Below are 14,541 nucleotides of genomic sequence, written 5' to 3' on the forward strand. Positions count from 1 at the left end.
GATGTAGCTAATGTTGTTATTCTATTCCAGGAAGAGAAGACGGGGCTTGCATTTAACATCGAGCAACTGCGTCAATAACAGTTTTGACGAATATCTTTAGTTTTCCTCTACTCTTCAGCATGGCGAATGGGTATGTTATCATCTTATGTGCTCTTGTCGATAAAAGAGAACAACTATTGAAAAATGTATTCGTCTTGTCCTGGTAACTTGATATGCTAGCTAACGAACTAACTGGCTTGCTAACTAGCAAACCAAAGGGTCCCTGACAAAGCCAGGGCAGCAAACAGCTAGCTAGCTAGTGGGTGGACGGACAACTCACGCTATCTTGGGAGGACATAGTACAAGATTGGCTGAAGTCTGCCCCGTATCACGCTTTCGAGAATAGTCATTAATCTCTGTTAAAGCTAGCTAGCTATAGGAACAAACGAGCTAAGCTATCTTTAAGGAGTTAGCTAGCAATATGTTAGATAGATTACTAGCCTCAACAAGCACTTTGCAGCAGGATGCTAGTTTAACTACACGATTTAGCGAGGCCTTTTTCTTTGTTTTGTCACATGGCTATATTTATGTCTGGAAGATATGATACTTGCTCAGTTAATTATAATGCCATTACATTAACTAACGTCAGCTAGCCCTAAAGTTACATCATTGTGTGATTCATTTGGCTCTAACACACTCACTGACACACTTACCGACACACGCACTGGGTTGTCAACAGTTCAGATAAAGATGCTATCAACCTGTAAAATCAAACTAGGTAGGTTCATGTCACTCATCACAATCCATATAATAAATGTATAATTTAAGTATATACTTTTTTTTTAATGTCAGATACATTTGGCATGTCGAACAATGCTCTGCTATTGTCTGGCAATGATGAATTGTATAATTTGGAAATGTTTTAGTACGAGTCTGTTTTTAGACATTATTTAGTATGAGAATAAGTGGTGTGTGTTATTGGTGTGTTTTGTCTAGATTACAACCTCTGGTCTGTGTTTTCTTTCTCTATTTACCAATGTTGTCTTAGATACTTCTCATGTGCACTGTTTTCCTGAACACGTCACTGTGACTGAACAGAGAGACTGGAAATTCCTGCTCATCTTGTTTGATCTTTAGGTCTCTTTATGTAGTGTTGTGGTGTCTCTCTTGTCATGATGGATGTTTTTTTTCTTCTCCAAAACATTTTTATCCCAATCTCAGGCCCCGAATGAGGTGTTTTGGTCTTGGTTGGCCATCATTGTAAATGTGTTCTTAAGCGACTTGCCTAGTTAAATAAAATAAAAAAAGCCTACATGCCTTTATAAGACTTTTAGCTAGACTTCAGTGATATAACTTTTATCTGTTGAGAATGAGATCGTGGACAGCATTTTTGCAGTCCTTTGACTGTTAACTTCTTTCTCATTGCAACAGTGTGGAATGTAGAATATCTTATCTTGTTTCAGGGAAAATGCTGACAGATGTTGTGGCCAGAGGAATACATCAGCACATTTAGGCGACAGTTTATGCCAGACTAAATCTATACCCTTTATAGTTCACTATATGGGGAATAGCATTTGGACATTAAACGTTCTCTCACTGTGGTCGCTGATCAAGTCCTTTGTCTAAATATACCGACAACCTTTAGTTTGGTTCTTTCCTCAGAGGTCTCAGCGGATGAAACAACTGGAGGCCGTATCTGGATTACTAAATAAGAACAGTTTGAATGAAATGGTATCCTTGCTGCTTTGTGTGAACCAACCACACTGCAAAGCTAAACACAGGAAGAACACCGTCCTGAACAATTTGATTTGCATTTTTAGATAAGACCTTTGTTGTTGGTACATTTAGATTACATTTGACATTTTAGTGACTAAGCAGACACTCTTATCCAGATCGACTTATGATGTTGGTATGTTAAACTTTCTGCTTGTTCAGTCATTGACTTCATAGTCTAGTGAAGAGCTGGGGAACAGACCGTAACAGACCAACCCTTGTCAACTCTAGTCAGGGATGATGAGCGTGTCATAGTCATGCACACCACGGCAACAACAGTAGTCATATTCACCACGGCAACAACAGTAATCAAATCAAATTTTATTTGTCACATACACATGGTTAGCAGATGTTAATGCGAATGTAGCGAAATGCTTGTGCTTCTAGTTCTGACAATGCAGTAATAACCAACGAGTAATCTAACCTAACAGTTCCACAACTACTACCTTATACACACAAGTGTAAAGGGATAAAGAATATGTACATAAAGATATATGAATAAGTGATGGTACAGAACGGCATAGGCAAGATGCAGTAGATGGTATCGAGTACAGTATATACATATGAGATTAGTAATGTAGGGTATGTAAACATAAAAGTGGCATAGTTTAAAGTGGCTAGTGATACATGTATTACATAAAGATGGCAAGATGCAGTAGATGATATAGAGGACAGTATATACATATGCATTGTTTAAAGTGGCTAGTGATACATTTTTGATCAATTCCCATCAATTTCCATTATTAAAGTGAGCTGGAGTTGAGTCAGTATGTTGGCAGCAGCCACCCAATGTTAGTGGTGGCTGTTTAACAGTCTGATGGCCTTGAGATAGAAGCTGTTTTTCAGTCTCTCTGTCCCTGCTTTGATGCACCTGTACTGACCTCGCCTTCTGGATGATAGCGGGGTGAACAGGCAGTGGCTCGGGTGGTTGTTGTCCTTGATGATCTTTATGGCCTTCCTGTGACATCGGGTGGTGTAGGTGTCCTGGAGGGCAGGTAGTTTGCCCCCAGTGATGCGTTGTGCAGACCTCACTACCCTCTGGAGAGCCTTATGGTTGTGGGCGGAGCAGTTGCCGTTCCAGGCGGTGATACAGCCCGACAGGATGCTCTCGATTGTGCATCTGTAGAAGTTTGTGAGTGCTTTTGGTGACAAGCCAAATTTCTTCAGCCTCCTGAGGTTGAAGAGGCGCTGCTGCGCCTTCTTCATAACGCTGTCTGTGTGGGTGGACCAATTCAGTTTGTCCGTGATGTGTACGCCGAGGAACTTAAAACTTACTAGCCTCTCCACTACTGTCCCGTCGATGTGGATAGGGGGGTGCTCCCTATGCTGTTTCCTGAAGTCCACAATCATCTCCTTTGTTTTGTTGACGTTGAGTGTGAGGTTATTTTCCTGACACCACCCTCCGAGGGCCCTCACCTCCTCCCTGTAGGCCATCTCGTCGTTGTTGGTAATCAAGCCTACCACTGTAGTGTCGTCCGCGAACTTGATGATTGAGTTGGAGGCGTGCATGGCCACGCAGTCGTGGGTGAACAGGGAGTACAGGAGAGGGCTCAGAATGCACCCTTGTGGGGCCCCAGTGTTGAGGATCAGCGGGGTGGAGATGTTGTTACCTACCCTCACCACCTGGGGGCGGCCCGTCAGGAAGTCCAGTACCCAGTTGCACAGGGCGGGGTCGAGTTTGGAGGGTACTATGGTGTTAAATGCTGAGCTGTAGTCGATGAACAGCATTCTCACATAGGTATTCCTCTTGTCCAGATGGGTTAGGGCAGTGTGCAGTGTGGTTGCGATTGCGTCGTCTGTGGACCTATTAGGGCAGTAAGCAAATTGGAGTGGGTCTAGGGTGTCAGGTAGGGTGGAGGTGATATGGTCCTTGACTAGTCTCTCAAAGCACTTCATGATGACGGAAGTGAGTGCTACGGGGCGGTAGTCGTTTAGCTCAGTTACCTTAGCTTTCTTGGGAACAGGAACAATGGTGGCCCTCTTGAAGCATGTGGGAACAGCAGACTGGGATAAGGATTGATTGAATATGTCCGTAAACACACCAGCCAGCTGGTCTGCGCATGCTCTGAGGACGCGGCTGGGTATGCCGTCTGGGCCTGCAGCCTTGCGAGGGTTAACACGTTTAAATGTTTTTCTCACGTCAGCTGCAGTGAAGGGGAGTCCGCAGGTTTTGGTAGCGGGCCGTGTCAGTGGCACTGTATTGTCCTCAAAGCGAGCAAAGAAGTTATTAAGTCTGTCTGGGAGCAAGACATCCTGGTCCGCGACGGGGCTGGTTTTCTTTTTGTAATCCGTGATTGACTGTAGACCCTGCCACATACCTCTTGTGTCTGAGCCGTTGAATTGCAACTCTACTTTGTCTCTATACTGACGCTTAGCTTGTTTGATTGCCTTGCGGAGGGAATAGCTACACTGTTTGTATTCGGTCATGTTTCCGGTCACCTTGCCCTAGTTAAAAGCAGTGGTTCGCGCTTTCAGTTTCGCGCGAATGCTGCCATCAATCCACGGTTTCTGGTTTGGGAATGTTTTTATAGTTGCTGTGGGTACTACATCGCAGATGCACTTTCTAATGAACTCGCTCACCGAATCAGCGTATTCGTCAATGTTGTTGTTGGACGCAATGCGGAACATATCCCAATCCACGTGATCGAAGCAATCTTGAAGCAGCGTGGAATCAGATTGGTCGGACCAGCGTTGAACAGACCTGAGCGCGGGAGCTTCTTGTTTCAGTTTCTGTCTGTAGGCTGGAAGCAACAAAATGGAGTCGTGGTCAGCTTTTCCGAAAGGAGGGCGGGGGAGGGCCTTATATGCGTTGCGGAAGTTAGAATAACAATGATCCAGGATTTTACCAGCCCTGGTTGCGCAATTGATATGCTGATAGAATTTAGGGAGTCTTGTTTTCAGATTAGCCTTGTTAAAATCCCCAGCTACAATGAATGCAGCCTCAGGATATGTGGTTTCCAGTTTACATAGAGTCAGATAAAGTTCGTTCGGGGCCATCGATGTGTCTGCTTGGGGGGGAATATATACGGCTGTGATTATAATCTAAGAGAATTCCCTTGGTAGATAATGCGGTCGACATTTGATTGTGAGGAATTCTAAGTCAGGTGAACAGAAGGACTTGAGTTCCTGTATGTTGTTATGATCACACCATGTCTCGTTAATCATAAGGCATACCCCCCCGCCCCTCTTCTTACCAGAAAGATGCTTGTTTCTGTCGGTGCGATGCTTGAAGAAACCAGCTGGCTGCACTGACTCCGATAGCGTCTCTCGAGTGAGCCATGTTTCCGTGAAGCAAAGAACTTTACAGTCTCTGATGTCTCTCTGGAAGGCAACCCTTGCTCGGATTTCATCAACCTTGTTGTCAAGAGACTGGACATTGGCGAGTAGTATGCTAGGAAGTGGGTCGCGATGTGCCCGTCTCCGGAGCCTGACCAGAAGACCGCTTCGTTTGCCCCTTTTACGGCGACGTTGTTTAGGTTCGCCAGCTGTGATCAGATCCATTGTCCTGGGTGGAATGCAAAACACAGGATTCGCTTCGGGACAGTCATATTCTTGGTCGTTATGATGGTGAGTTGACGTTGCTCTTATATTCAGTAGTTCCTCCCGACTGTATGTAATAAAACCTAAGATTACCTGGGGTACCAGTGTAAGAAATAACACGTAAAAAAACAAAATACTGCATAGTTTCCTAGGAACGCGAAGCGAGGTGGCCATCTCTGTCAGCGCCGGAAGGGTAGTCATATTCACCTCGGCAACAACAGTAGTAGTCATATTCACCGCGGCAACAACAGTAGTAGTCATATTCACCGCGGCAACAACAGTAGTAGTCATATTCACCGCGGCAGCAACAGTAGTCATATTCACCGCGGCAGCAACAGTACGCCACGGCAACAACTATATGGACAAGATTGATGACGGCATTTCTGGTCCGGGATGAGCCTATCAGACAGCTACTAGAGATGAATATCTTTATGACAGACTAATGAGCCGTAACTGAATGTACCGGACTAATAGGCCCACTGTCATCTGCCCTTCTGGAGACTGAGCTTTGTTTAGAAATATTAAGACACTTTAAAAGAAGACATACGGTTGAAACGTCTCAGCTTAAAAAAAGAAAAAAAAGAACACCATGAATTGAAAACCTTGTTGCAGTTATTTGTAGAAGATGCTGTCACCTTTCCTTTTTTGGAATAGAGGACTTCTGTTGTCCTTCTCTTCCTGTGCTGAGTGACCCATGCCTCTCTGTTGTCCTCCTCCTCTTCCCATGCAGCCTGTGCTGAGTGACCGATGGCTCTCTTCCTGGACGGGACATCAGTAGGCAGTGCCATGGACACGTCAAACTTTGCACACGTCATCTTCCAGAACGTGGGGAAGAGCTACCTGCCCCACGCCGCTCTAGAGTGTCACTACACTCTCACCCAGTTCATCAAACCACACCAGAAGGACTGGGTTGGCATATTCAAGGTGAGTCCGTCCTCTCTCCTTCCTCTCCCATGCGTCTCTTTTAAGGTGGACGCAGTAATATAGCGTACACCACACAGGGTTACTTTCAGCTTACAGAAATCAAACACAATTTCAAATCTGCCATTATTTAGCTCCTCCCAATTGGCCTGAGTGCCATTGTGTTTATGCTATCATGCCAACACCTTGTCACGCCAAACATTTTTCCACAGCGATGGAGTTGGCAAGAGCACGAACAGATCTGGGTCCAGGCTAGTTCCCAATGTGTTCCATAATATTAGTCTGGTCAGTTATGGTCATCGTGTTATCGTTGAAGCCTGTAAGCAGGAAGTACCCCTGGCCACACTGTGTAGAATAATAATGTCATGTTGCTGATTCATCTGCCCATAACAGGTCAATTCTATTATAAAGGACCAAGGGCATCTGTCTTCCAGACTTGATTACATTTCTAGAGTGGAACCTGGACACCTACTAACCTATAATTCCTATCTGGCCCAATCCACTCGCTGTGAGCAAGCATATTAGAATTGTTGTGTGTCCCTAATAGTTACCTATCCCCTTTTATAGGGCACTACTTTTGGTCAAGTTCCATATGGCTCTGGTAAACAATAGTGCACTATATAGGGTGCCATTTAGTACTTAACTGAACTCTCAAGACTCCTGGTTTATCTGAGAGAGGTTTTGCTTTACTTATGTAAAAAAAAAAAAAAAAATGTTTTTTAAAGTAAGGTAAACCATGTCCTGTAACCAATGTGTTTGAGCGCAGCTGTACTCTCAGTATGAAAAGTGAGGTTGGCAGAGCGGAAGGGAGGGGGGGGGGGTCTTTTTGTCCTGCTCTGCAGACTGGCGTGTCCCAGATGGATCTGGTTATAGGAGCACATTAAATCCAATGCACTGGCAGTTACTGATTTGAGCCACTTCTGTAGTGAAAGATGGTGGGCAGAGTGGAGCTGGGGCGAGAGCTTCCTCCAGCAGTAGACCAGCAGCAGGAATGCTACTATAAAGGAGATGTGGAAATGATGAGAGGTGGTCTGTATGTCTGGGCTCACATCTCATCAGATCAAAGCAGCAGTCTGTTTCTGTTTTCTCTCTATGTGGGCTGGATTGAATGCAGTTCAATGAACACACACACACGCACACACACACACACACACACACACGATTGCTTCTGTTTCTCTGTACTTTTATGGCACTGCAGAATTTGTTTTTTTTTATCAGAGCGTATGGCAGAAGCCTTCAGTAAAAAGTGACTTTCAGTGTCATATAATTATATCTAATTGAACGGATAACATGATTAAGTTTGAGTTTAAACCATAACCATAAACTGGCTCCATAAAAGCACAACACAAGTTTCTTTTAAACATGAACCTGCTGTTTAATCTTCTGTGTGAAGTGTAGCATGGTAGAGAGGAGGCCAAACTCCAGTCAGTCTTGTTGTTATATTGGGGCTGCGACTGGCCCAAATGGCACGCTGTTCCCTATATAGGGCACTACTTTAGAGCACAATGTAGGGGATAGTGTGTCATTTGGAACGCAGCGTCCGACACAAGGGGGACGATCAGGGAACATCTGGGAATTTGTTTGAAATATTGGAGTCGGGGATTTGATTGGAGTGTTGTCTGATGGCGATGTCATACCACAGCACCCAACTGCAGCAGTGGTGCAAGTTCTCCCAAACTCCAAACACGCTAATTCACCAAGGTGGAAAAAGCAGAGCAGTGTGGAACATAAATCATGTAAATGTTCCCGGGCGTGTTGACAGACAGGAGGCTGGGGTGCCAAGCTGAGCTCCAGGCAGCACTCACAGGAGGACAGATACCTGGACCATGACTCACTCTCTCACTGTGGGAAGGGAAGAACACTGCTGCTACCTAACTTGAGGACCAAACTGAAGTGAAGAGGAAATCCAGCAACTCTTGGAGGACAGTGGAAGTAGATAAAAACGCTCATTTTATTTTTAAAACCTTGATTAAGGCCTCATACCAAAACACAGATTATTATTATCAAATTCTACTTCACTCACTGTCCCCAGAGCTGTGCTGTGTGGTGCTGCTTCACGGCTGGGTCCAATACATCAGCCTGTAAGGTGCTATCGCCCCCTAGTGACTTGGAGCTGCTATCGCCTCATAACGGATGAACTCCGATAAACATTTTGTCTTTATCTTTCAGCCTGAAATGGTTTCATATCCTTGTCTTTTTTTCTTCATCTGCACTAATCTGATAAGTCATGATAGGGAAGAGCAATAGGTTGTTAAAACTATACTGGGTGCGTAGGGTGGCAGGTTTCCTAGCGGTTAGAGCGCTGGGCCACTAACTGAAAGGTTGCTTTTCCATGGTTTAACCTAGTTTATCAGAACATTTGAACATGTACCTAGGCTATCCAAACCAATAGTCGTGTACAACAAATGTCGTAATAGCGCGGTACCACTCGCCAAGATAAACAAAACATTTCATCCAACCATTTATTTAGCATCGGCAGCAGAGCAGTGGGGGACAGACACTGACAGACTCTTGTTAGGCAGCACCGTGTCTTCTACCTGTTCTATCTGTCTATGGCTCTTTGATGTTGGAACGGTTGAGCGCACACACACACACAAACCGTGATAGAGGAGTGCCAGGACAGGCAAACACAGCCTTTATAATTATCCTGTCGTAGAGCACAGCCCCCCTGCCTGATTCATTATCCACTTGTCCTACCTGTTTGGTCTTACATCGCGCCGCCCCATGCGACAGAAACAGGAGATGGGTTCCTGCCTCGGACTAGGCTATATGCTAACAAACATGGCAAACAAGAACGCCTTCAACTGTTGCAGCAGCTTACTATGCTAGCTACTAGTCCGTAACCTGCAGGGTACTATGCTAGCTACTAGTCCGTAACCTGCAGCTTACTATGCTAGCTACTAGTCCGTAACCTGCAGGGTACTATGCTAGCTACTAGTCCGTAACCTGCAGGGTACTATGCTAGCTACTAGTCCGTAACCTGCAGGGTACTATGCTAGCTACTAGTCCGTAACCTGCAGGGTACTATGCTAGCTACTAGTCCCCAACCTGCAGGGTACTATGCTAGCTACTAGTCCGTAACCTGCAGGGTACTATGCTAGCTACTAGTCCGTAACCTGCAGGGTACTATGCTAGCTACTAGTCCGTAACCTGCAGGGTACTATGCTAGCTACTAGTCCCCAACCTGCAGGGTACTATGCTAGCTACTAGTCCGTAACCTGCAGGGTACTATGCTAGCTACTAGTCCCCAACCTGCAGGGTACTATGCTAGCTACTAGTCCGTAACCTGCAGGGTACTATGCTAGCTACTAGTCCCCAACCTGCAGGGTACTATGCTAGCTACTAGTCCCTAACCTGCAGGGTACTATGCTAGCTACTAGTCCGTAACCTGCAGGGTACTATGCTAGCTACTAGTCCGTAACCTGCAGGGTACTATGCTAGCTACTAGTCCCCAACCTGCAGGGTACTATGCTAGCTACTAGTCCCCAACCTGCAGGGTACTATGCTAGCTACTAGTCCCCAACCTGCAGGGTACTATGCTAGCTACTAGTCCGTAACCTGCAGGGTACTATGCTAGCTACTAGTCCGTAACCTGCAGGGTACTATGCTAGCTACTAGTCCGTAACCTGCAGGGTACTATGCTAGCTACTAGTCCGTAACCTGTAGTGTACTATGCTAGCTACTAGTCCCCAACCTGCAGGGTACTATGCTAGCTACTAGTCCGTAACCTGCAGGGTACTATGCTAGCTACTAGTCCCCAACCTGCAGGGTACTATGCTAGCTACTAGTCCCCAACCTGCAGGGTACTATGCTAGCTACTAGTCCCCAACCTGCAGGGTACTATGCTAGCTACTAGTCCGTAACCTGCAGGGTACTATGCTAGCTACTAGTCCGTAACCTGCAGGGTACTATGCTAGCTACTAGTCCGTAACCTGCAGGGTACTATGCTAGCTACTAGTCCGTAACCTGCAGGGTACTATGCTAGCTACTAGTCCCCAACCTGCAGGGTACTATGCTAGCTACTAGTCCGTAACCTGCAGGGTACTATGCTAGCTACTAGTCCGTAACCTGCAGGGTACTATGCTAGCTACTAGTCCGTAACCTGCAAGGTACTATGCTAGCTACTAGTCCCCAACCTGCAGGGTACTATGCTAGCTACTAGTCCCCAACCTGCAGGGTACTATGCTAGCTACTAGTCCGTAACCTGCAGGGTACTATGCTAGCTACTAGTCCCCAACCTGCAGGGTACTATGCTAGCTACTAGTCCGTAACCTGCAGGGTACTATGCTAGCTACTAGTCCCTAACCTGTAGTGTACTATGCTAGCTACTAGTCCGTAACCTGCAGGGTACTATGCTAGCTACTAGTCCGTAACCTGCAGCGTACTATGCTAGCTACTAGTCCGTAACCTGCAGGGTACTATGCTAGCTACTAGTCCGTAACCTGCAGGGTACTATGCTAGCTACTAGTCCGTAACCTGCAGGGTACTATGCTAGCTACTAGTCCGTAACCTGCAGCTTACTATGCTAGCTACTTGTCCGTAACCTGCAGCTTACTATGCTAGCTACTAGTCCGTAACCTGCAGGGTACTATGCTAGCTACTAGTCCGTAACCTGCAGGGTACTATGCTAGCTACTAGTCCGTAACCTGCAGGGTACTATGCTAGCTACTAGTCCGTAACCTGCAGCTTACTATGCTAGCTACTAGTCCGTAACCTGCAGGGTACTATGCTAGCTACTAGTCCGTAACCTGCAGGGTACTATGCTAGCTACTAGTCCGTAACCTGCAGCTTACTATGCTAGCTACTAGTCCGTAACCTGCAGCTTACTATGCTAGCTACTAGTCCCCAACCTGCAGTGTACTATGCTAGCTACTAGTCCCCAACCTGCAGGGTACTATGCTAGCTACTAGTCCGTAACCTGCAGGGTACTATGCTAGCTACTAGTCCGTAACCTGCAGCTTACTATGCTAGCTACTAGTCCCCAACCTGCAGGGTACTATGCTAGCTACTAGTCCGTAACCTGCAGGGTACTATGCTAGCTACTAGTCCCCAACCTGCAGGGTACTATGCTAGCTACTAGTCCGTAACCTGCAGGGTACTATGCTAGCTACTAGTCCCCAACCTGCAGGGTACTATGCTAGCTACTAGTCCGTAACCTGCAGGGTACTATGCTAGCTACTAGTCCGTAACCTGCAGCTTACTATGCTAGCTACTAGTCCCCAACCTGCAGGGTACTATGCTAGCTACTAGTCCCTAACCTGCAGTGTACTATGCTAGCTACTAGTCCCCAACCTGCAGGGTACTATGCTAGCTACGATTTTTTAAATTTTTTATTCAACCTTTATTTACCTAGGCAAGTCAGTTAAGAACAAATTATTATTTACAATGATGGCCTACCCTGGCAAAACCTGGACGACGCTGGGCCAATTGTGCATCACCTTATGGGACTCCCAATCACGGCCGGATGTGATACAGCCTGGATTTGAACCAGGGGCTGTAGTGACGCCTCTTGCACTAAGATGCAGTGCCTTAGACCGCTGCGCCACTCGGGAGCCCTAGTCCTTAACCTGCTGCGTACTGTGCTAGCTACTCGATCCTAACCTGCAGTGTACTGTGCTAGCTACTCCTCCCTAACCTGCAGTGTACTATGCTAGCTTCTAGCCCCTAACCTGCAGCGTACTATGCTAGCTACTAGTCCCTAACCTGCAGCGTACTATGCTAGCTACTCGATCCTAACCTGCAGCGTACTATGCTAGCTACTCGATCCTAACCTGCAGCGTACTATGCTAGCTACTAGTCCCTAACCTGCAGCGTACTATGCTAGCTACTAGTCCCTAATCTGCAGTGTACTATGCTAGCTACTAGTCCCTAACCTGCAGCGTACTATGCTAGCTACTCGTCCCTAACCTGCAGCGTACTATGCTAGCTACTAGTCCCTAATCTGCAGTGTACTGTGCTAGCTACTAGTCCCTAACCTGCAGCTTACTATGCTAGCTACTAGTCCCTAACCTGCAGCGTACTATGCTAGCTACTAGTCCCTAACCTGCAGCGTACTATGCTAGCTACTCGTCCCTAATCTGCAGTGTACTATGCTAGCTACTAGTCCCTAACCTGCAGCGTACTATGCTAGCTACTAGTCCCTAATCTGCAGTGTACTATGCTAGCTACTAGTCCCTAACCTGCAGCGTACTATGCTAGCTACTCGTCCCTAACCTGCAGCGTACTATGCTAGCCACTAGTCCCTAACCTGCAGTTTACTATGCTACCTACTAGCCCCTAACCTGCAGTGTACTATGCTACCTACTAGTCCATAACCTGCAGCGTACTATGCTAGCTACTAGTCCCTAACCTGCAGTGTACTATGCTAGCTACTAGTTCCTAACCTGCAGTGTACTGTGCTAGCTACTAGTCCCTAACTTGCAACCTGCTGAAGAACAGTGGGCTGGCATTACGTGGTGGGTTTTATGGGAAGTATTTTAAGCATGTTGGCATAATGTTTTTTGTTAAGAATGTGTTTTGCATGTTTAAAGGGTATAATTAGCTTAGCTCTTGGATCAGCTAAATTGCTTTGGTCTGTTTTGGGAACTCAAGATTCTCACTTTGTGCACGCTATTGTTATACCAACCTATCCCACCAATAGACCTATTGGATTAAGTCTACGTTTACAGCATGATTAGACCCATGTATGCACGCTGTATCCACTCCTCTCCTGGTTGTAAATGTGGATGCTTACAGGGCAGACTAGGCCCTCTTGTCCTGTGAAAGGTGCTTTAGTCCAGTCCTCAGAGTCTCTTCAGCCCCTGACTCTCACCTCTCTCACCACTAATGAGTGTTACTGCAGTAAAGCCTACTGCTACTAGCCTTCCTTCATTCTGTAATGACAGTCACTAACTATGTGCCTGCTTTAATAACTTCCTGTTCTTTACGGCTGGAAGTGGGAACGCCCCCCAGGGACAACTACCCAGGGTACTCTCAACAACACTGGCATCATTGTAGCGTAGCACAGGAGCATCTGTAACACACACACACACACACACACAGCAATGATGCGGTAGTGGGGAAAAACAAGCTGGTCAGACGGATGTAAGGAGTGAGACATACTGTCAAGTTGTAACCGTGCTGCTTCACGCTGACCATATGTAAACAAACTGTGAGAGATTTTGTTTTTGCTTACATAAAGTCTCAATGGTTAGATTCAAGTTTTGGTGTTGTCTGTATCATAGTTTGACCGACCAGGCTTGTTTTGGTGTCGTGTATATCGTAGTTGGACCAACCAGGCCAGCACTGAGCCTGTAGCCTAGACCTGGAATCCCAGGCAGCACTGAACCTGTAGCTTAGACCTGGAACCCCAGGCAGCACTGAGCCTGTAGCCTAGACCTGGAATCCCAGGCAGCACTGAACCTGTAGCTTAGACCTGGAACCCCAGGCAGCACTGAACCTGTAGCTTAGACCTGGAACCCCAGGCAGCACTGAACCTGTAGCTTAGACCTGGAACCCCAGGCAGCACTGAGCCTGTAGCTTAGACCTGGAACCCCAGGCAGCACTGAGCCTGTAGCCGAGACCTGGAACCCCAGGCAGCACTGAGCCTGTAGCCGAGACCTGGAACCCCAGGCAGCACTGAGCCTGTAGCTTAGACCTGGAACCCCAGGCAGCACTGAGCCTGTAGCCGAGACCTGGAACCCCAGGCAGCACTGAGCCTGTAGCCGAGACCTGGAACCCCAGGCAGCACTGAGCCTGTAGCCTAGACCTGGAACCCCAGGCAGCACTGTGATCCTGATTTCGTTTGACAGTTTTATGACCCTGGGCTGACATTCTGGATGTATTTTCTGTACTCCCCCCTCACCAGCCATCAGTTAACACATAAAATTCATATAATTACATCTTGGTTTCCATTTTGATGTATAACATTTTCACCTATTTTCCCCTTCCTGTTTGAGGTGAGCTGTTGCCGCTGTTCCGCAGCGGAGCATGTTGACGAGGCCGGGCCTCATTATAGGCCATACACGACACGTGGCACGCAGGAATATAGGAATGTTGAAACCATCACCCCTTTTCACATATAAAACCTTCACATAACCTAGCCTAAGTGGTGTTTACGTTTTTATATTGCAAAGGGTTTCATGATTGTGACCCATATCGACACCATATAGGACCATTCCTCTAGATTGTGGTAGCTCCATATTGGCTAATAAAAAGCATGAGCTGGCGTACAACCAGAGAAAATAATTTAGTGTAGAGGTGCTGACTAACGGCGAATAAACTGTAAGCTATAAAAATACATAGTCACACACTCTCTATATAAACTCTGAGTCGTTTATTGGTTAAAAC

At 46.4% G+C, this 14,541-nt stretch overlaps 1 protein-coding gene across 2 annotated transcripts in view; it reads left to right on the forward strand.

Annotated features, from left to right (window-relative positions):
• tax1bp1b (Tax1 (human T-cell leukemia virus type I) binding protein 1b) overlaps positions 1-14,541 on the forward strand; it is a 41,487-nt gene continuing 26,946 nt past the window's right edge. For both annotated transcript variants that reach the window (XM_038976249.1, XM_038976250.1), the window contains exons 1-2: positions 1-130; positions 6,023-6,216. In XM_038976249.1, coding sequence (XP_038832177.1) covers positions 6,040-6,216 — 177 coding nt within the window. In that variant the 5' untranslated portion in view covers positions 1-130; positions 6,023-6,039. The remainder of the gene's footprint in view (positions 131-6,022; positions 6,217-14,541) is intronic.

This window comes from Salvelinus namaycush, chromosome 37 (genome assembly GCF_016432855.1).
Source record: "Salvelinus namaycush isolate Seneca chromosome 37, SaNama_1.0, whole genome shotgun sequence".
Lineage (NCBI taxonomy): Eukaryota > Metazoa > Chordata > Actinopteri > Salmoniformes > Salmonidae > Salvelinus > Salvelinus namaycush.